This window comes from Rhea pennata, chromosome 3 (genome assembly GCF_028389875.1).
Source record: "Rhea pennata isolate bPtePen1 chromosome 3, bPtePen1.pri, whole genome shotgun sequence".
Classification (NCBI taxonomy): Eukaryota; Metazoa; Chordata; class Aves; order Rheiformes; family Rheidae; genus Rhea; species Rhea pennata.
In genome coordinates, this window is record NC_084665.1 from 18,558,168 (window position 1) to 18,579,358 (window position 21,191).

Consider the following 21,191-nt stretch of genomic DNA (forward strand, 5'->3'; position numbering starts at 1 on the left):
GCACAGAGTGAGTGGGCAGATCATTGTCATGTGAGAGGCAATACCACAATGAGCAATTTAAAAGTGAATTTTGTTCTGAAGATGTGGTGTTTGCATGCAGTGCATACTTTGTTTCTGCAAAATAAAATAGTATGACTGAATGTCTTCTCCAAACTCTGCTCCAGTTAAACTCAGTGTCATCTAAGCTTTGTTTGTAGACACAGTTATAGCTATGTCCTCCTGTACTTTGACTTTTGGAAAAAGAAAAACAACTCTTTTCATTTGTTTTTTCATTTTTAGGGGTCAGCTTTGGGGCTGCTTGTACCCTGAGCTCAATAGAGGAGGTGCTGAGAAAAGCAGTGGCAGAGCTTCCTCCTTACAAAACAGAGGTGTTTCAGGCCGTCCTTGAACAGCTGCGGTGGTTTGCCGGGCCACAGATCAGAAATGTTGCAGTAAGTGTCTCAGGAGCACCAGGGACTGGAATCGAAAGCTCAGTCTGAGGAGCTGGCCTGCCTCATCCAATATTTGTATGCCATGTGCTCCTCATGCAACCTAGGCAAAGAATTTGGTACATCTAAAAAAACCTCTGGAACTGAATAGCAACATGAGTCTCAGCTGGTGTCTGTGATACGCTGGTACCACAAATCCAGCTGTTGTCCATATCTTCCCTTGCTATTATTAGGATAAATGGGGGAAACTGTAGACAAGTTTGGCTGCAATTTAATGAAAATACATTTAGAGAGATGGACAAAACTTCAAGGAAGCAGATGTGTATGTTTTTGCTCGCACAGCTATAGTAGTCAGAGGGTTAATTCATCAGTTCTGGCAAATTTTCAGAAGCTTGCCAGTTTTCTGCAAGGGATAAATTTCATTGTCTAAAAGTGAAACTCTCCTGGAAAAAATTCTCCTGGAAAAAACAGTCTCTTATCGGAGCATGTCACAGAATGCGTATTCCATTGATGGTATCCTTGCCAGTGCTCCTCGTGGAGATGGGACTTACGACACTACTTCAAAGCATTTCGGTTCTAGTTTTGCTCCTGTTTCTCCTGTTGATAGAAGTTTTCATTTTCTGCTGATATGAAGAAAGTTGTGGAAGGGGCTTTAGTGATATTAGGAGCTGCTTGAAACACACAGGCACTGCTTGGACTCAGGTGTGCTTTAGGAGCTGAAAGCAGAGTTGCAGGGTCTTTGTTATGTCCTGAGACTATGTAGGTCACATTGCCTTGAAATTTGAAGGTCTGTGTGAAGCTGTCAGAACAGTAGTGCTTCAGTGCAACATCTGAGAGGACTATCGCTACAGAGGCAGTAAAAATTGATCTGTACAGCTTTTTAGTATGGGGATGCTGCACCCTTCCTGGAAGACGCAAAAGCATCTTTAGGATGTTCAAGGAATATAAGATCTGCAGCCTCTTTGTATATTCCATGCTATTAAAACTAGGAGTCAAAGGAGATGGGTTCAGGCAGTTCAAACTCCACATATTAAATTTAAAAAAGTCTAGCAGGCAGATGAGTCAACCTGTCAAATACAAGATTGTGCTCTACAAGATACTGTGTTATACATTTGTAATGCAGCCAACAAGCTTGGGTTCCTGAATGTCATTGAAGAGGTGCTACTATATTTGAATTTTGGCATCATAGGGCATATATACTTCAAACATACTTTGAACATTGTTTTGATGCATTACCCAAAGATTATTCCTAAAACCATTTTGGTCTAATGTTGCTATTGGCTGGAACTGCAATTGATTCAGTGGGTTTTGTATTTTTTTTTTCATACTGCATTAAAGGCCTAAAATTGCTGAATGAGCAAAAGAGTTTATCGAAATAAACTCAAGTGTAGCTGTACTCTAGTGCACTGTGTATAAAGTAATGTAGGATTACAGGGTGCCTTTGCTGCATGTTTATGTTGTTATTTAATATTTATCTAATGCATGTATTATCATGCTAGGCTCTTGGTGGGAACATAATGACAGCAAGCCCAATCTCTGATTTAAATCCTGTGTTAATGGCAAGTGGAAGCAAACTGACTCTGATATCAAAGGGTAAGTTACTTACATTTCCCTGTGGCCCTAAAGGAGGTGGGCACTCATCAGTCCTTTCCTATAGATTATTAGGCCAGGTCAGAACTTGAGGAAAGTGCATGTTAACATTAAAGAACATGGGCTTAATCTTAGTCTTCTGGGGTTTGCCCTTTGTAAGCCTGATGACTTAGGGTTAGATTTAAGGTTGGTTCCTTAAAGAATTTTTAACTTTAATCAAATGAATCTCTGGTACTGTGCATACACTCACAGACATATCTTTGTGAAGAGGTGACTGAAGATGTTCATTCACGAAAAATAAGCATATTATAGGCAGGAAGTTGTTTCTGTCACTATCACATTTGGATTCTTGTGGATTTTTTCAGATAAAGATTGATAACTATTTTTTGCCTGTGAAGAAAGATGTCTTAATTTTTATCTATTCTTAAGAAGATTTTCTTTTTTGAAACATGATCCTTTTGTGAACTAAGTGGACTCTCTGATCAGTAACTTTCTTTTATAATGAGTTTGAGTGTAGGCTAAGGGAAGGGGAAAGAAGGAATTACTTTGGGATGCTGGAAACTGATTAGCCTGAAGGCTCAGCTTTAATTAGCTTAAGAAGGAAGAAGGACTTTGAAAGGTCTCTTTGATGATCAATTTCTGGGCAGATGAAACATCGTATGTAGACAGAAGCTATCATAGATTCCATAAGGATCAAATTAAACTTGAGAAAATCCTTCCTGATTTGTTGTGCAAGGTTGAAAGATGAAAACTGACACCATATCAAGAATAATTTCTGTAGGTTGAAGGCTCTTTCACATACATTTTTGCCATTCTTCATCTGAGTTATTTATTCATCCACCATGTCTTTCCTGCTCTACAGAGGGCAAAAGGACTATCACAATGGATGAGAAGTTCTTCATTGGCTACAGAAAGACGATACTGAAACCTGAAGAAGTACTTCTCTGTGTTGAGATACCCTACAGCAGGAAGGTAAGCTAGTGGGAACAGATTTCACCGTTAGTGGAGCTAAAATGGTGTTGCCTGAGTGTTGGTTTAAATATGTTATGCACTTTTCCTTGAAGTATGACCTCCAAATGCTTATGTAATCCCAGGTAGATCAACAAGCACATAGATTAGTTGGTGAAAATCTGTCTTTTTAATAAGCAAGGGGAGATGGACTTTCTAGTAAAGTGCTACAAGCCCAAGAAGTTTTTTAGTGCAGTAAATCGAAACCTCACCTTATTCTGTAGTTTTTTGAATACATTCAGTAATGATGAAAGGTGACAATGGTATGTTCCCAAAGATCTAAGTTCTCTGTCTGCAACATAGTGCAGCAAAGATGTTAGCAATTCCTGAAGTGAGAGAAGTAAAGTTACTGAAGTTCCTATGTAATTTCTATGAGGTGGAATGGGAAAAGAAATGTAAAAATGACTGGGAGAAAGTTAGTAGAGATAAGAGGGAAATTCAGTTTCCATATCCTTATCTTGTAAGACTGAAACCACAAGGACTGATTATTTTGGCATTTTGGCGATGTGGACTTGCAACTTCAACTGAGCCTGCAAACCATTCTTCCCATAGATCAATGAACAATTATTTTCTATAGCAGCAGGTACAACTGATTTAGTGCCTATGAGGTAGAAGTATCTTTTTTTCCCTTAAGGGCTGAGAACATAAGACTGTAATTTTATGCCAATGACGGTATTAAGAACCTTTTAGAGCCTGAGGCCATCAGTTATAATATGAAAGGATTCACAATGTAGTGACATGTCTTCTTTATAAATGGAAAACATTGATTTTCCAGAAATGCCATCATATTATGGGATAGAATCAAAAAAATCCTTTGTCTATCCTCTCCGGTTTTTGTCCCTAAGTATTATTTTTCTATCTGTTTCTGGGTGATTCTACTTTGAACTTGTGGTAATTGGAAGAAGCACCAGTCGTTGCCAAAATGAGAAACGTGCTTGAGCAAATCAATGGACAGCACCATGTTCCTCCATCTATATGACTCTGAAAAAAGCTCATACTCTAGTAGGCAAATTTCACAAAATAAACAAACTTTTACTACTAGGGCAAAGGCATGATCTGTAGGTTACGTGCAGCTCATTGATCTGAAAAACTAAAATAACTTTTGAACTTTCTACTTCATGGATTCTTGGCTGATCTTTGCTCACAAACATGAAGCCAGGATGACTGAAGTTCTTCAAGAAATAGCTGAAGTACTGGAATGAGGCAGGCAAAGTCTTCTGGAACTGTAATTTCCACACAGTGGGAAGCAGGGTTGTGTCAGCACACAGCAGAACCTGATCTTTTGGTTTATGCTTGTTTAAAACTGATTTTACCTCTTGTCTTGGTATGTCTTGTTACACAAGTTTAAGACTGGCCAAACAACATAAAGAAGTTAAGCAGTTTTCACTGTTTAATGTTACTGTAGGGGGATTTAATTCATGGTAGGTTTTATCACGTAGAGAGATTGTTAAGGGGGAAGAGGTAACAACCTCTTCTCCTGCTGGTTTGTGTGTCAGCTGTTGTTCAGGAAAAAGGTTTTTTAGACTCTATTGTAAGGAAGGGAGATGCAGCTGAGCAAGGACAGCATTTAGAAAAAGAATCAGCTCACAGGATTAAAAATACATATAAGCAGATTCCAAAAGAGAAAACAATGTGTATCTTTTAGTGTGTAGAATGGCATTCCCAAAACAGGACATATCCTCTGCTTCTGCCCTCTTTCTCTTCTAGACTATAAAAACAATCCTTTTGTTCCAGATGAAGATAACTAATATTGTCCACCACCTGCATTATTGCTAACTTAATGACCATCAGACCTTCGTATTCTTTTCATTATGTACATCTTCCTATTCCTATGTGTCACTGTTATTTAATCTGTTATGATTCTTTATCACATAAATCTTTACTGTTTTTTTCAATAGGAAAAGCCTGTCAACACAATGGCTGAAAATTCTGTCTTAAGAAAACTACCTTAAGCTTATACTACTGTCTGCTCAGTGTTGTCATCACAGGTTCACAGTATCACAATTTTTATCCTGCTGGAGAAACAAAACAGGATGATCAAGTCTTACTTTATCTCTAATTAGTATCCTCACACCTTCATGTCGTTATTGACTTCTCTCTTCCATGGTGATGGACTGAATAAATTGACATGGAAACAATGTTTTTGCAATTGTGAATGTTGCCTACAAAACTTTCGGAGCCTGTGTAGCTCTTAATGTGCTCCTAGTTCATATTGCATCCTCTCCAGGAGGTAAGGTTGGAGATTAATTTAGATTCATGCACAACCCCTAGCAGTCTGAGTTCTGCATCCTCCTAGATAAGCTCAGGAAGTGTGGGTTAGACGAGTGGACAGTGAGGTGGATTGAGAACTGGCTGAACGGCAGAGCTCAGAGGGTTGTCATCAGTGATGCAGAGCGTAGTTGGAGGCCTGTGGCTAGTGTTGTCCCCCAGGGCTCAGGACTGTGTCCCATCCTGTTCAACTTCTTCATCAATGACCTGGATGAGGGGACAGAGTGCCTCCTCAGCAAGTTTGCTGATGATACCAAGCTGGGAGGAGTGGCCGACACACCTGAGGGCTGTGCTGCCATTCAGAGAGACCTGGCCAGGCTGGAGAGTTGGGCAGAGAGGAACCTCCTGAGGTTCAACAAGGGCAAGTGCAGGGTCCTGCACCTAGGGGAATGTAACCCTGGGCACCAGTACAAGCTGGGGGCTGACCTTCTGGAAAGCAGCTCTGCAGAGAAGGACATGGGAGTGCTGGTGGATGACAAGTTGACCATGAGCCGGCAATGTGCCCTTGTGGCCAAGAAGGCCAATGGTATCCTGGGCTGCATTGGGAAGAGTGTTGCCAGCAGGTCAAGGGAGGTGATCCTGCCCCTCTCCTCAGCCCTGGGGAGGCCTCATCTCGAGTACTGTGTCCAGTTCTGGGCTCCCCAGTACAAGAGAGACATGGAGAGAGCTCAGTGTAGGGCTACGAGGATGATCAGAGGGCTGGAGCACCTGCCCTATGAGGAATGGCTGCAAGAGCTGGGCCTCTTCAGCCTGGGGAAGAGAAGACTGAGGGAGGATCTTATCAATGTGTACAAGTACCTGAAGGGAGGGTGTCAAGGGGACGGGGACAAACTCTTTTCCGTTGTCCCATGTGGCAGGACAAGAGGCAATGGGCAGAAATTGAAGCACAGGAAGTTCTGCCTGACCATGAGGGGGAATTTCTTCCCTGTGAGAGTGACGGAGCACTGGCACAGGTTGCCCAGAGAGGTTGTGGAGTCTCCTTCTCTGGAGATCTTCAAGGCCCGCCTGGATGCAACCCTGTCTAACATGGTGTAGGTGACCCTGCTTGAACAGAGAGGGTGGACTAGATGATCTCCCAGAGGTCCCTTCTAACCTTATCAATTCTGTGATTCTATGATTCTGTGTGAGTTGTTTTTTCCCCTCTGCTACGAAAGAGTGTTTTTCCTGTGAAATAACTAGCACCTGGAAGCTTCCCTAGAAGAGGACATGCTCTGTTGTGTTGCTGATAGGTAAGGGAGACAAGAACAATCAAGGGCAGCTGCTGTAATGGTTGACCTTACCTAGCTTCCTAGTTAGCAATGAGGAAGAACTTGTCTCCCACAGGACTTTGCACCAAGATAACCTGTGGTCTTTTGTAAGGAATGAGAGCAAATGTTGTTTTCTCACTGTAATCACATTATTGGAATGCTTCTGTGAAGTGTGCAATAAGGGATGAGGCTGCCTTTCTCCTCTTTGAAAGTTAATTACTTTAACAAGCAGAATGACATAATGTCCTTGTTGGGAGGATGCTATTGAAGCTCCTTGGCTACTATCTGCAGGTTGCGCATGGGTTAGTTGAATTCAGGAAACGAAACATGCATTTCAGTTATATCTGTAGTAATGAGATCTCAACACATAAAATGGACTTCTTGTGAAACTACATGCATTGCCAATAATAGAGGAGTTGTTCTTTACGGTAATGGAAAAAGTGTTACTTACTTCTGATTAGATATGATTAATGGGACAAGGTGTTGTGCTGTGCAGAGTCATTTGGCCATGTGACCCAGAAGGGCCATGCAAAGTCATCAGATCTGATTCTTCTCTTAGTCTGCAGGATACCCGAGTGGGAATTTGTTATACTCTGTGGGACAAGGAAGGGGAAAGCTGAGTTTTCTACGGCTCCAGGGTGACACCATGGTATAAACTGGCCGAATGTTAATCTCATGTTGGACGTCACTCTTTATGAAAGAGCTGCTGAGCTTTGTGAGTGGTAGTTGCTGGTGCCTTGAAAAGAAGTTCCTGGCTGTGTAGAGTCAGAGTAGTTGCTGAGAAGTATATTTGTAGGAACAGCCTGAAATTAAGTTTTATATCCATTAGCCTGGTCCATTCTAGATCTAAGATCCATTTGTGATTATTGATTTCAATTCTTCCAGAGTTCAAAGACTTTCCAAAGAGCAAGAAGAGAAGTGGATTAGGAGGATCTCAGGGCTACTCATTAGGCCTCCAAATCAACAGCTTGGCAGACTAGGAGAAATAAAAAGTAACTGAGGAAGAGTAAACTTGTTTATGTACAAAAGTTCTATCTTGATTCCTGTTCCCAAGACATGGAAAAAATGTGACAGGTACCAACAAATCTCCATCAAAGCGAATCTCACACACAGTCCTAGGTTGGATAAGTTTAATCTTTGAATCTTAAGAAAATATACAGTGCTGCCTGAACAAACATGTCCTGCTTGGCACTGCAAGGTGAATCAAACAGATACAGTTCCCTGGAATAGCTCATTCGTGTAGGGACAGGCCAGCAGCTTGTCTACGTCTATATTCCAAAGCATGCCAAGAGAGCGTAGAGAATAATGAAATCTTTTCCTCTCTCCTAGGGTGAGTACTTCTCAGCTTTCAAGCAAGCTTCACGTCGGGAGGATGACATTGCTATTGTGACCTGTGGGATGAGAGTCCAGTTCCAAGAAGGGACTAGCCAAGTGGAAGAGATTAAATTGAGCTATGGAGGAATGGCTCCTACAACTGTCCTAGCAATAAAAACTTGCCAAGAGCTCACTGGGAGGTAGGAATTTTTTCTGTGATAGAAAGGCTGCCTAATAGGAACAATATTGACTTTTACAGGAGCAATTTAAATATCCTGAATCTTCTCTGATAGCACTCAGAAGGAGAAAGGGAAGAAGCATAGCTACAGTTCTGCAGCAGTCTGTGTTCCGTGCAAAGCCTCACTTCTTCCAGTACTCCTCTCTCTCAAAGATCCATGTCAGTCTCTCATTCAGAGATCCATTTTCCTACTAAGTGCACTCATCTCTAGAGGTGGGTAGAAGTTAAACACAGGGATGGCCTGAAAAACTGAGTTTCATTCAAACTAGGCTGAGAAACTTGCACTCATCATTTAATGGTATTGTCATATCTTTAGAACAGAAGACATATGCCCAATATGAAAATAAAGATGACACGTACACTATAGATAGAGATAGAGCAGGTGGTTGCCACTTGAGAGCCAGTGGAGTTGCCATGTCACATGAGCTAATCTGCCTTTGTGATATTTAGGGCTAAACAAGGAGTAGATATCACTGTGTTCCTTTGCAGAGACTGGAATGAGAAGCTGCTGCAGGATGCCTGCCACTTGCTGGTGGGTGAGATGGACCTGTCTCCTTCTGCACCTGGTGGGATGGTGGATTTCCGACGCACACTCACACTCAGCTTCTTCTTCAAGTTCTACTTGACGGTGCTTCAGAAACTGAGCAAACAGCACAATGGCCCAGTGAGTGCTGCTGGGGAAGAAGGGCTGGGAAAGATGGGTCTGTGTGCTCTCTGAATGGGAAGACATGAGGAGGGTTCAGATACAAGCAGAAGGAGTGGCAAAATTAGCATGCCTGCAGGTGGCCATGAAAGGAATATTTTCTGACAGAAAACTCCCTGTTACACTGGTTGCCAGAGCTTCCCTGCTCCTTCTCTTTGTGACAGTGACCAATGTTTCTGCCCATTTGTTTCCCCCTGGCATTCCCACATTGCTGTGGAAAGACACTGGTCTGCAAGCACATGGGAAGTTTCCTGGAGTTCTCCAGTTTAGTGTGCTGCACCTGCTCCTGTGGGGCTGTGATTATTCTTCCCATTTGCCAGTTGCTCTGTAGAAGATGGATTATCTTCATGGCAAGCTGAGTGCTAGGCCCATCTATGTGGTGACTGTGGGCTTTTACCTACAACTGTACTCTGGTCTGTTGATCAGCCCCCAGCTGGTGCATCTGCCCTTCACGGCTCTGCAGGTTACTCTGGTACATTAGAGAGGAAACTCCAGCTTGAGGGAAAGAGGAGAATATCTTGAACTACTGGGGAATGTGAGAAAGGGACTGGCAGGGGAGATGATTGTTCTTTGATGTGTATTTGGCAGAATAAGCTGTGTGAGCCTGTTCCCTCAAACTACGTCAGTGCCACAGAGCTGTTTCACAAAGATCCCATTGCAAATGTCCAGCTCTTCCAAGTAAGTAACAGTACCTACATGATCCAGGCTCAGGCTTTTCTGTAGCCCAAACTGTGCTGCCTATTGTCTTGTTGCCTCGCTGAATACAGACTGTACATGAACTTATTGCGGTCACGCCATTCATGAGACTTGTATTTGTGTCTCTGTCCTCTCCTTGCCTTAGAATACAGTATTCCTTCATGTCATTGTCCAAGGTTTTGTTCCTGAACTGTGTAGCTTCATAAAAATTACTGCAGGTAGCACTTTTCTTCTGCAGCCAGGGCTCCACATCCAGACTGAAACTGTTCTACTCTACACAGTTATAGCCTGCCTCTCTTTGCATCTCTCAGGCCTTAGATTCAGGATATATCTGCTTCCTTGTTTCTCTGCTCATGACCTGTTCTCTTTAGCTTTGAGAGAAGAAGATGGCTGTAAAACTTGAATCTTTCATGCCAGCTGTCACATCAAATCCTTCTCTTCTATAGCAATTTCAAATAATTGAATCCCTTTCACCTCATTCTCTACAGCCCCCTCTATGTAGCCACTCTATCATGTTTATCTTCCTTTCCCACAGGACCTAGCATTCCCCTTCCCAATCTCACTAGAATGTATCTTCTGCTCTCTAGTCAATGCTTGTGTCCCCTGCAATAGGAGCAGCAGCAGTTAGCCATGTGTTTTACTCCAGGAAGTGCCCACAGGGCAGGCAGCTGAAGATATGGTGGGCCGGCCTTTGATGCATCTTTCAGCAGCCAAACAAGCATGTGGAGAGGCGGTCTACTGTGATGACATTCCTCACTATGAGAATGAACTGTATCTAACACTGGTCACCAGCACCAAAGCCCATGCTAAGATCCTGTAAGTGCTGCTCCTGAGTTTCAGATGTTGCAAGCATCTGGTGTCTGGTGGCTTAGAAAACACTGCTCTGTCAAAGAGGGGGTGAGGGGAAGGTTCTTGCATTAGTGGGAATCCCAGTTCATTGCATATAACACAGAGGTGAGCGGTGTATGTTACAACTTCCTTGAAAATCTACTTTAGTGAGAATATGAGGCAATTCACACTTAACTCCCAGCTTTGCTGGAGTGCAAAGTCCTAGCCCCTAGACAGTGCTCTTGCATGCCCCATCTCTTGCATGTAAATGGGCAGAATTGAGAAGGAGCAGGATTGGAAAGCACCACAGTGTCTGAAGAGATGTCATCTTAATCCTTGACCTGAGCATGCAGCTTGAACATACCCATTTTTGCCTGCCTAAAAGTTCAGCTTGCAACATCCCGATTCGGCTACAGCACTCCCACTGGTGTGTAATCAGTTGTGTGTGCACCATCTTCTGTTTTCACTTGCCGAGCGCTTACTTGAACATAATCAATCCTTCAGCATAACAGCCTATATGAATTAACCTCAGCTAATAGATACAGAGCTGTTCGTGCTTGGCTGTGGTAAGGTGGATAGGTCAGTGGTTGAAAGTGCAGCTGGCTTGAAATATGTCTTGCCCATACAGAGCATAGCCGACGCATAATTTATAACCATGCTGCCTAGCCACCTCTCAGTAGCCAACCCTGGCAGATAATGTCTTGTGCATTCTCATTTGAGTCTAAATGCTGTTATGCTGTGGTACTGACTGCCACACACAATGCCTAATTGTACTTACATTGTGGTGGCTCTGCAGGCTCTCATCTGCTCTCAACTGTTTAGATGTGGGACACTACATTACAATGCCTCATGTCATCTTCAATAGCCTTGCAATGTGCTGTTTGTTCCTTAGGCAACACTTCCTGCTTATTTAGGCTTCCTGCTCAGGGTTTTCCTACAGTGCTCTAATACAGGACAGGCAGCATGGTGGTCATGGATACACAGATGTAGTTGACTCCCAAGTTATGAAAGAAACTGCTCTGTCATCATAGTTAAATCTTAGGTATTGCAACTTGGTCACTGACAGTGCCACAAAAATCTAAGTGTTGTTACTATTACCCATGCACGTGGGGCAATATGGAAAGCATCAGATCTATGCCTGTGACCACAGTATGCAGTATTTTCCAGGGGTTATGTGCACATACTCTTGTACTTGTGCTGTGCATTCACATTTCAAGCCTATAAGCATGTGTCATTCTGCAGAGGATGTGGCAGAATATTTCATCAGGTGACAGAAGTATTTCCACCTATGGTTTTGCTGGTCAAAATATTGACTCCATTGAAATTAATGAGAAAACTTCCACCTTGTCTGAGTCAGGTTTTGACCACTAAGTGTAAGTTAGAAATCATCTACCTCTGTATTGATTAAGGAAATTAATCAGGGGATTCCTTCTGAGGAAGGAGTTGCAGAGGCACAGGAAAGCAAACTTTCCAAAGAAAAATAAAATTGTCTTCAGCTCCTGCTGTTTAAGATTTCATATATGAAAGTTCATTTATTCATTTAATTTCTCTCTTTAAAGTTCATAACTCACTGGGATGCATAAACAACTATTTTGAGGCACATTTTATATCAGAGTTTGAGGAATTTATACAAGCATGCTGGAAAAATTACAACAATTTACAGAAGACAATAAATTATTCAGTCAGAAGAAACAAACCCACAGCTCTTATGTTTGCACAGCTCCATTGTCAAATCAGCCAGTTGCACAGCCAATGTACAAAATATTGCAAAGGGAGCTTGAAAATCTTCTATAACATATTTATAGTTACATTCTGTTTTGTTTGTCACTTAGTTTTAAATCTGTGAACAGCTCAAGCAGGCAAATATTTTAGTTAGATGCCTCTTTTGCTGACTACCAAAAAAGACCACTCATGACACTTTTTGTCTCTTGGAGCTTCATTTCTTTAATGTCTGTTTAAGTACTCTACAGCTTTTTTGTAATTGGTACTTACAAACTTTTCCAGACTCACAGCCACATTTTTCTGTAGTGGTGAACACACTGTTGATGCTGTATGAGGCAGTAAAATCTCATGTTTATCAATGCACAGAGAGGAATTCTGCCTTTACAGAATCATGACGACTAAGAGGACAGTGGAGGAAGGCCAGGTCATCACTAATGCCAATCTGTCTTTGGATAAAAGTGCCAAGAGATCTTTAGTAGCCATGATCAGGTGTCTCAGACAAAAGATATATGATACAATATAGTTTAAAGAGGCAGACTGGATATGAGATTGACTGTCAGGATCCAAGGTATAATATAGATTCTTGATGATTTAAGTCCAGTATGCTGCCTTTCTGCCTTAGTCTCACATGATATTCTTATGAAAAACTTCTGTTTTGCTTAGCCAGACCACAGGGAATCAGGTCTATAAGCTCATTGGTATTTCATGCTTATAAGCACTTACAGAATTTGAGCAATGAAAAATAATAACTCTGCTTCTCCTACTCTCTTTATTTAGTTCTATAGATGCATCTGAAGCCCAGAGTGTCCCTGGGTTTGTGTGCTTTGTCTCTGTGAAGGATGTTCCTGGGAGTAACATCACTGGCATTGCTAACGATGAGACTGTTTTCGCTGATGACTTGGTACGTGGTTAAAAATAGCCTCTCTCAATCACATGATGTAGGAGATGGAGTTTTTCATCTTATCCAGTGAAGTTCTCCACTGTACATAAAGTGAAATCCTGATTACATTGGAGTCAGTGGAAATCTTGCCATATTCAGTTGCCTGAATTTCCTCGCTCTGTGCCCCTAACCTCCACCTCTCTGCACCATTCTCCTCTAAGCTGCAGGCAACTGGAACAGGATCATTCATTCAGTTACTTTCCAAGTTATTTACAATCAAGTTTTTTTCTTGATAAGCTATGACTAATTTTTGGCTATATATCATTCAGATAGCTCTTACACAGTGAAGGTGAACCTGGCCCTCAGTGAAAAGCAAGATACCACAACTCTAGCCACTCAGCTAGTATTAGACTATTGCTCATCCTATTCGAAGCTATTTTAAAAATCCTGGTCCAAACAAACAAATAAAGAATTGCACAAAAGGAAGAGATGAGAAATCATTGTGAGACTTTCAGTGCCTTCATATACACACAGCAAGTGATGATGGATCCTATTCTTTCCACTAGGTCACTTGTGTTGGTCATATCATTGGCGCAGTTCTTGCAGACACACAAGAGCATTCCAGAAGAGCAGCTAAAGCTATGAAGATTAAGTATGAAGAGCTTGAACCTATTGTCACGATTCAAGTAAGATGACTCAGATCTGATTCCACAGTCAATCCGTGGCCCACTGATGGCTAGCTAATCTCTCTTCTCACATGGGATTATTTAACCATGTGTTTTGTTGCCTTTGTGATGTGAATGCAGCAGGATACAGATACAAGGAATAGTTTATATATTTAAATATAGAATACCTCTTTGGTGTTGTACTAATTGGGAGTGCATTAACATGTTCTGCATTATCTGATATTGAAATAAATAAGCCAGACTCTGGGAGATACATTGCACTCAACATAAATTTGTTTAAATTAACAAGATTGCTTTCAGTTACATTCTTACTCACAGATGCTTACTCTCAATATGCCTTCTCTCATATAACCCTACTGGCTTCATTGGTATTCATTCATTCTCCGCTTGTTGATTTACAACACTTAATAAGAGAGTGCAAAAAAGTCCCTTCTTGCTTTGCAGCTGTGCTATTTCTTTGTGATTCTACAGAATATTTGTCTAGTTCTAAAGCTGATGAAATTAATTTTCAGGTGTTACTTCTCCACAGTGAACATTTCCACTGACTTTATGGATAGTCCTTTAGCACATCTTGTCAAAGCTGAAGAAATTAATGTTACCAATTTGTGACTATTTTATGCCTTTTTTTTAAATCAGAAGACTTATTAACAAGCTTTTCTTATATGAGAGTAAAAGCAAATTTCAATATTTAAGAAAGTATTCCCATACAGAAAAAAAGTATGAAGCCATTCTTACTGGGGAGAAATTAGAACCATGGATTTCTGATTTTTTATAATGGTCAATATTTCATATCCATGTGTTTTGTAATGTGAATTGTATTCATGCAAATACTAAGAGTCTGTGCATTGTCTAGTATGGACATAGATGCTGTCATCTATGCACAAAGGTCCTGATTTGCTTTTACAATTTGGGAGTTCACAAACCACATTTAAGAACTTTTTCCTTTCTGAGATTTTTAGCTACTTATTCAATCAGTAAAATGATAGTGAGCCCAAAAATATGCTGCTTTTTTTTTTTTTTTTTTTTTTTAATCTTCTTAGAAATCTGGGTTGCTTTTTTATTATGGAAGTTTCAGCTGTGGCAAAAGTGAAATGTATTTGTAAAATTTCAGCAAGATTATAGTATTTTGACTCCAAAGGGATCTATTTTTGCAGAGGTTCTCATCCCTTCTGGGGGATTTAGTTTGCTCACTCTCTCTCTTTTCTCTGTCTCTCTCATCTGTCCCTCCTACCCCAAGCCATGAACTGCAGTTCATCAGTTCATGTAAATTGTAAATTGCAGCTCTGGTAGCTATGAACTTTGCATATGTAAGGTAAAATGGATCACAAGAAACAATCTAAGATTGTTTAGTTATGGTGCTTTCTGTAAAATTACTGTGTTGTGAGAAATTGTTTTGTACTGCTTTAAGTCAATAATTTGCCTGTTACCATAATTAGCATCTGATAAGTTCTTGTACTTTTTATCTTGGATATTTTTTCTTCAGTAAGAGAAAGTGTTGTCACTCTGTTTCCATAAAAGCCTCACTGTGTTATTTTGTTTCCTAGGAAGCTATTGAGAAACAATCTTTTTTTAAGCTTACAAGAAAGCTTAAAAAGGGAGATGTGAAGAAAGGATTTGAAGAATCTGATCACATTTTGGAAGGTGAGAATAAGTATTAATAATTCTTTGCAAATAGTATAGTTTTTGACAAAAGAAGTCAAACTATGAGCCTTCTTTTCACACATGACACTGAGCTCATGCAAGTAGGCTTGCTGGGCTGAACTGATTCCACATTAAGATCTCATGAAAGATCTAATTTCAGTTTCAAAAGGATTTGGATGTTCCCATGGGAAAGAGTACATCTGTAAACTTTCTTCCAATTTAAGGCCACTTACTTCTTGAACAGATGTTCTACATAGTGATTTTTTTCCTGAAATGTATCCATATAGGAGCTTTTCCCTATCCAAACACAGAGTGGTTCAAATCTTATAGAAAGTCATTTTCCTTTAATCTGTTATGTGGCTTTAATTTATGGAAATGGGACACACATGCTTCTGAAAACCTATCTACCAATATTTGCACCTGTATGTATCATGAAGAATACGGAACTGTTCTGTGACACTTCTTGAATATTGTTTTTGGCCTCTCTTTGGGGATAGGTGTTTTAGTACATTTCTGGGTTTAATTCAGTTGGGGTCTGCCAGGCAGGGTTTAGAAGGGTGGCTAAACATAGCAATTATCATCAACTGATTAATAGCAGTAAGAGTCAGGAGGGGACAGTGCCAGAGCTGTGAACTAGAATACTTTGTCAGAACCACATAATTTGATCAGGAATAGCCAAGAGTAGCTTGCCCAATATATATCATTGGTCAGTAGCTCCTGAAAGGAAGAGTCAAAGACTGTAGACCTTCAGGGAATTATGTATTTATTAATGAGAGAGTGTTACCTCCTTTGGCCAGGTCTGAGAAGGCAGAAAATTAATTCAGTTACAGATAGAAGGCCTAGTATGAGGAGTTTATATTCAGAGACCATGGAGTAGCATGTCTAATCCCCTTCCTATGGAGGAAGGAGGGTATTATTTAACTGAAACAACCATTTCCAGTTATGACATCTTCTGTATTTTGCTATACACTGCTGACATCCTTTTTCTCTGCAGTCAGCCACTTGAGCTGGCACTTCAAGGGGTTCATAAGCTGTTGTTAACTGGTTTTTATGGAGCGCTATAGAAACTGAAAAGAACTGTGCCAGGCAAGGCAGAAGCTGTTTCGAGCTATAAGAATAGCTTATTTTAAAAGCCCACAAAATTGTGTGGAAGCCAGACCAAGGCCCTTAGGGAGACAGGGGGAATGTCCTGCTAGGTACAACAGCAGGCATTGTCTCCCCCAGGTGTACATCTCTCACTGAGGTACCTAACGAAGACAGCTATTTTGTTGTCCCTGAGTTGAATAGAACCGAGGAACAGCATTTTGGGAATTGCTCTGAAGACTAACTTTCATGGCAGCTAAATAGACCAGGGCCATGACTAGGAAAGAAGGTTGTTGCTGAGATTTAACAATGTGTGTCACAGCTGAAAATTGCACTGCCAGCACTGCCAGGTGAGATTTTCTAGGAAAGAGCCATGTGCAGTCACTGAGAGTTGACTCACATCTAGATCTTATTAATGCATTTTGGGTTTCTATTTTTGCAGCCTGGTTTCCAAGTCTGTAATCTTGCATTTGGTCTTCTCAGCTAGAATATATTTGATTTATTTTTATCCTTCATTTCAATGGTGTTATCAGACCAGTTTGAAAGGCACAAAACATTGCCTATTAAGGGTTACTGGGTAAATGGATTGATGGGCAGACTTATTTTTTGAAGTGCTACCCCCTTGTGATATGGATTGAAGAGTTATAGAAAGTAGGATGCTTTTTCTTTATAAAAAAGAAAACCCAACAAACTGGAACTGTCAATTGGAAGGCTAGGGATATCCAGTTCTGGACAGAGCAAAGAAGTTTCCTTTAACACCCGTCAGAAGAGTTTACAGACAAGTGGTGGGAGATCGCTTATGACTCCAGGGATAGTCCTATCTATGAGGCACTTCTTCCTCTCTGTTTTCTAGGAGAGATGTACATTGGTGGACAGGAACATTTTTATCTGGAAACTCACTGCACTGTGGCTGTGCCAAAGGGGGAAGATGGTGAGATGGAACTTTTTGTGTCAACCCAAAACCTAATGAAGACACAGGTACTATCTCTCATTAGCCTGCTGCTTCAGAATTTGGTTCTCAGAGCTTAGATTAGGTGAATTGTTGTTTTGCAGTTTGTCCTAACTTATCTTGTATAAAAATGTCACACTGGCTCAGAACTGGATATGGATCTAAAGTCCATATCCATTCTCGTGGTGTTCTGCATTCACTTCCAGGTGATGGAGAAGTTTCTGTTGGCAGCACTTCTCTCTGTGCCTGGATTATATCTTCAACTATTTTCTGGAGATGGGGCTAGCTGGTGAATAGGCATGGCCACTGAATGACATGTCAGAAAGGGAGGTAGTGCAAACACTGACAGTATAGACCAATCCTGCCACCTTGTGGGACAGGCTACTGGCACTACGAGATGTCTTTGCCCTGTTTACTTACTGACTTCCAACAAAAAAGCATTATGCCCTATAAATTTTCCCTTGTGATTTACATTCACTTTCAAATGTGGTGCAGTTGTGGACACTAAGACTATCCAGAAGTCTCATAATTGAGGGAGGAGAATAGATAATGTGGAAGGGATCTCAAACTTTGTGCTAAATGAGATCCATGCCTGGTAAGCTTACCTCATATCATTCTCTTCCTGAATCTCATCTGTCCACTAAAGCGCTGTATATCTTCTCATTTCAGAGATGATATACTGGGCTTGCTGGTTCCAATTGCAACAAATCCACTTGCAGGACCAGCAGAACCTGCAATAGAAACGGAATACTTGCACTGTTGCAAAGTTTACAGAATGGAGAAAGCTAAGACAGATCATATTTTGGTATCTAATTCTTATCACCAGCTCAGCTCCTTGCATGGTCTGCTTTTCTGTTTTTCTTTAGGAGTTTGTTGCTAATGCATTAGGAGTCCCTTCAAATCGGATTGTGGTTCGAGTGAAAAGAATGGGAGGAGGATTTGGAGGAAAAGAGACTAGAAATACTATTTTGTCAACTGTAGTGGCTGTGGCTGCTTTCAAGTAAGTTTGGATACAGGTAATTGTGCTTCTTCCTTTCAGTCTTCGTCTGTCCCAGGCTGCCCATTTTGGAGCACCACTTGTACTGGGGTGCTTCAAAGGCTCTTTATGTCTTCTTACTGTATAGCTTGTGACAGGCTTGGGAGTTCCTACAGGAGAAGTGTAATGGGCTTTTAGTTGGAAGGAGAAATGAAGCTGCTGGAAGGGGCTGTGCTTATGCAGGAATGTCAGCTTTTGCTCTGTGAATAAGAAAGGGAAAACCCTTACTCTACTTTTCCTTTGATCTTCTCCTAAAACTCTTGTATGTCAAACTCTCTGCCCCTCCAATTCACTTCACCCCCAAACCTTTCAAAATCCAGCAGTAGCCTTGCTAGGATTATGTTTTGTATGATAGAGGTGTGACAGCTTCTTCTGTACTCAAAAATCTACTACTGACATGAACTGTTACTGCTACTGACACTGCTGTTTCTCTGCTCTTCTGCAAACCCTGCTGTCTTTGGATTTTCCCTAGGAAGGAGAGCAGGCCACAGTACAGAGAACCTCACTTTTCAAACCCCTTAAAGCTCATGGAATCAACCTATGTTGTAGCCATTTGTGAAGCACAGATTGTAAATGTGCTTCTGGTTTCTTGAAGTTTGATGTGGGTTCATCTTTAACTGTGCACATTTTCATGGTTGTGAGTGAACATGGCCTCTGAGATAACACTTCTGCTCTACATGTAATGCTTCCCTTTCCAATATTGCTCTTGTATGCTAGGATGCTCCCTGCTGTTAATGTTAGCTGTATGTTTGGACATAGCAGTACTTTGATAGAGTATTTTTGGAGGAGAATAGCCAAAATGAAGCTCCTATACTTAAATCAGCTTTAGTTTCTCCATTCTGAGCAAATCTTCTGCTTTCTCTACTTAATCAGTAATACATATTCGTCTTGTGTTTTCTTTATCTGTCAGCCAAACTACTGATTTTGTATTCCAGAGGTAATGAAATTACATCTATTTTATTCCCTAGATGTATTTGCAGCCTAAAGAGAGGCACTGAGAAGTCAAGCTTGTTAGAAAGTGAAGAGCAGCTCCTTTTCTCCTCCATATTATCCTCCATGGGTAATAATCAAGCAACTAAAGACAAGGTCAAAGTGAAGTCTAGTTATGATCTTAGCATTATTTCATAATTTATATGGTATTTTCTCAAGCAGAGCCAAAGTGTGTTTTGAGAAATAGTCCAGAAAACAGTGATTGCTCACTTATTATTGTCTGTGCCTATAAGAAACTATCCTTTTAAAAATAGGATTGTCCTCAAGAGTTTTCAAGAACAGGTCCCAGTATCTAAGATATTTTTCTTTTTTTACTCTATCTTGCCACTTTCTTAAGAGGAAGATATATAATCCAGGTGATTTACTCTGAACTCATGTAGCCATTGCCACTCTGGAAAGACAATGCCCACAGAAAAGCAAAGAACCTTCCTCTGTAGGAACTGTATAGTGCACTTCAGGCTTTGCCTGATAAATGTATCTTTTCCTTTAACAGAACTGGCTGCCCAGTACGGTGCATGTTGGATAGAGATGAGGACATGCTGATAAGTGGTGGAAGGCATCCCTTCCTGGGGAGGTACAAGGTATGCATGCACATAAAATGAATGCATGTCCTCTTGATGTTGCTATCTGAAGCATCAGAGAGCAGTAAGGTACTGTGATAAACTTTTGCTCTGGTTTCACTGCTGATCTCTCATGCTGCACATGGGTCTAGTTAGCTGATTATGAAGTTTTGCCTGTTAGAATCCTGCAGAAGTTCTGTGGGCTCCAGTGATCCTTCTTTCTTACCTCAGAGTGAACACTTCCCTCTTCCTTGAAGCCAAGATTGTGCCCTTCTTGACAATCACATTGCTCTTAGATGGCCCCCAATTTGTTTACAGTATTGCATTACTAGTTGTTCTGTTAACTTGCTTTCCTCTCTCATCCTCATCCAACTACTTAAAAAAACCCCTCCCATTAAGGAGAGAGTGGCTGCTGCAGGTGGCCAGTACTAATTTCAAAAGTGTTCCCTGAGGCAAGACTGAGGTGCTTGCAGGCTCTTAGGCTTGTCCTATGCTACAGCAGAAGACAGCCAGCCTCATGCTTTTTGTTTGTGTAAGGTCCACTGAGTTTTGGGTGGGAGGCAGGAAACAGAAAATTTTGTAGAAGAAACATTACCGAAGAGACTCTCTTGACAGGTTGGCTTCATGAAGAATGGGAAGGTCAAGAGTTTGGAGGTGTCATACTACTGCAATGGGGGCAACTCGGTAGACCTCTCTTATGGTGTAAGTAGAAGAAATATTCTGATGGATAATTAGGTGGAAAACACATATTTTCCTGGGCAACCTTTTGCTCTAACTTTGGAGAATTGCCATATACAATAATGCTTGCATGTTTTGCTCTTTGACATGACTGAAAATATGCCTTAGTGATTTTGAGGGCTTCTATAACTGTATAACTGCTCTCTGAGCCTTGGCATGTGCCCCATAGTTCTTATTGATGCTGTAGTAACTTGGATTGGGCAAAAGGGTCAGGAGAGTTTATTTTGTGTTACAATTATATGCAGAGGGCTGTGACAGGAGACTTTTTGCACAATGCAGGATGACTGATAGACTGTACCGACATACAGTGGGGCAGGTATGGAGGAAGTTAGTTCCTTGGAATAGGAAAATATCCAAGTCAACATCCTGACAGGAGCAGGGTGCCTAAACCAACAAGCTGATTAAGCAGTGCCTAAACCTAACACAAGCTTAACACTGGAGTTTAGAAGCAGTAAGGACAAAGATGGACTGTAATTCTGTGTTGCAGTCTCCAAGAATTTTACACTGTTGAGTAGAAAACTCTCCTCTTCTGTCACATGAGTGCCTTACACAGTACCTACTGTGATTCAGGTTTAATCTAGCTCGC

General features: G+C 41.1%; 1 protein-coding gene across 6 annotated transcripts in view; it reads left to right on the plus strand.

The window, feature by feature from the left end:
• XDH (xanthine dehydrogenase) overlaps positions 1–21,191 on the plus strand; it is a 55,233-nt gene that overhangs the window by 19,023 nt on the left and 15,019 nt on the right. For all 6 annotated transcript variants that reach the window (XR_009957855.1, XM_062571734.1, XM_062571735.1 and 3 more), the window contains 14 exons: positions 280–431; positions 1,928–2,021; positions 2,881–2,990; positions 7,871–8,055; positions 8,583–8,757; positions 9,385–9,474; positions 10,139–10,308; positions 12,820–12,943; positions 13,489–13,608; positions 15,153–15,249; positions 17,186–17,310; positions 18,148–18,281; positions 19,801–19,888; positions 20,483–20,569. Coding sequence is in view for 5 of the 6 variants with exons in the window: in XM_062571734.1 (XP_062427718.1) it covers positions 280–431; positions 1,928–2,021; positions 2,881–2,990; positions 7,871–8,055; positions 8,583–8,757; positions 9,385–9,474; positions 10,139–10,308; positions 12,820–12,943; positions 13,489–13,608; positions 15,153–15,249; positions 17,186–17,310; positions 18,148–18,281; positions 19,801–19,888; positions 20,483–20,569 (1,751 nt within the window). In the remaining variant the exon portion in view is untranslated. The remainder of the gene's footprint in view (positions 1–279; positions 432–1,927; positions 2,022–2,880; positions 2,991–7,870; positions 8,056–8,582; positions 8,758–9,384; positions 9,475–10,138; positions 10,309–12,819; positions 12,944–13,488; positions 13,609–15,152; positions 15,250–17,185; positions 17,311–18,147; positions 18,282–19,800; positions 19,889–20,482; positions 20,570–21,191) is intronic.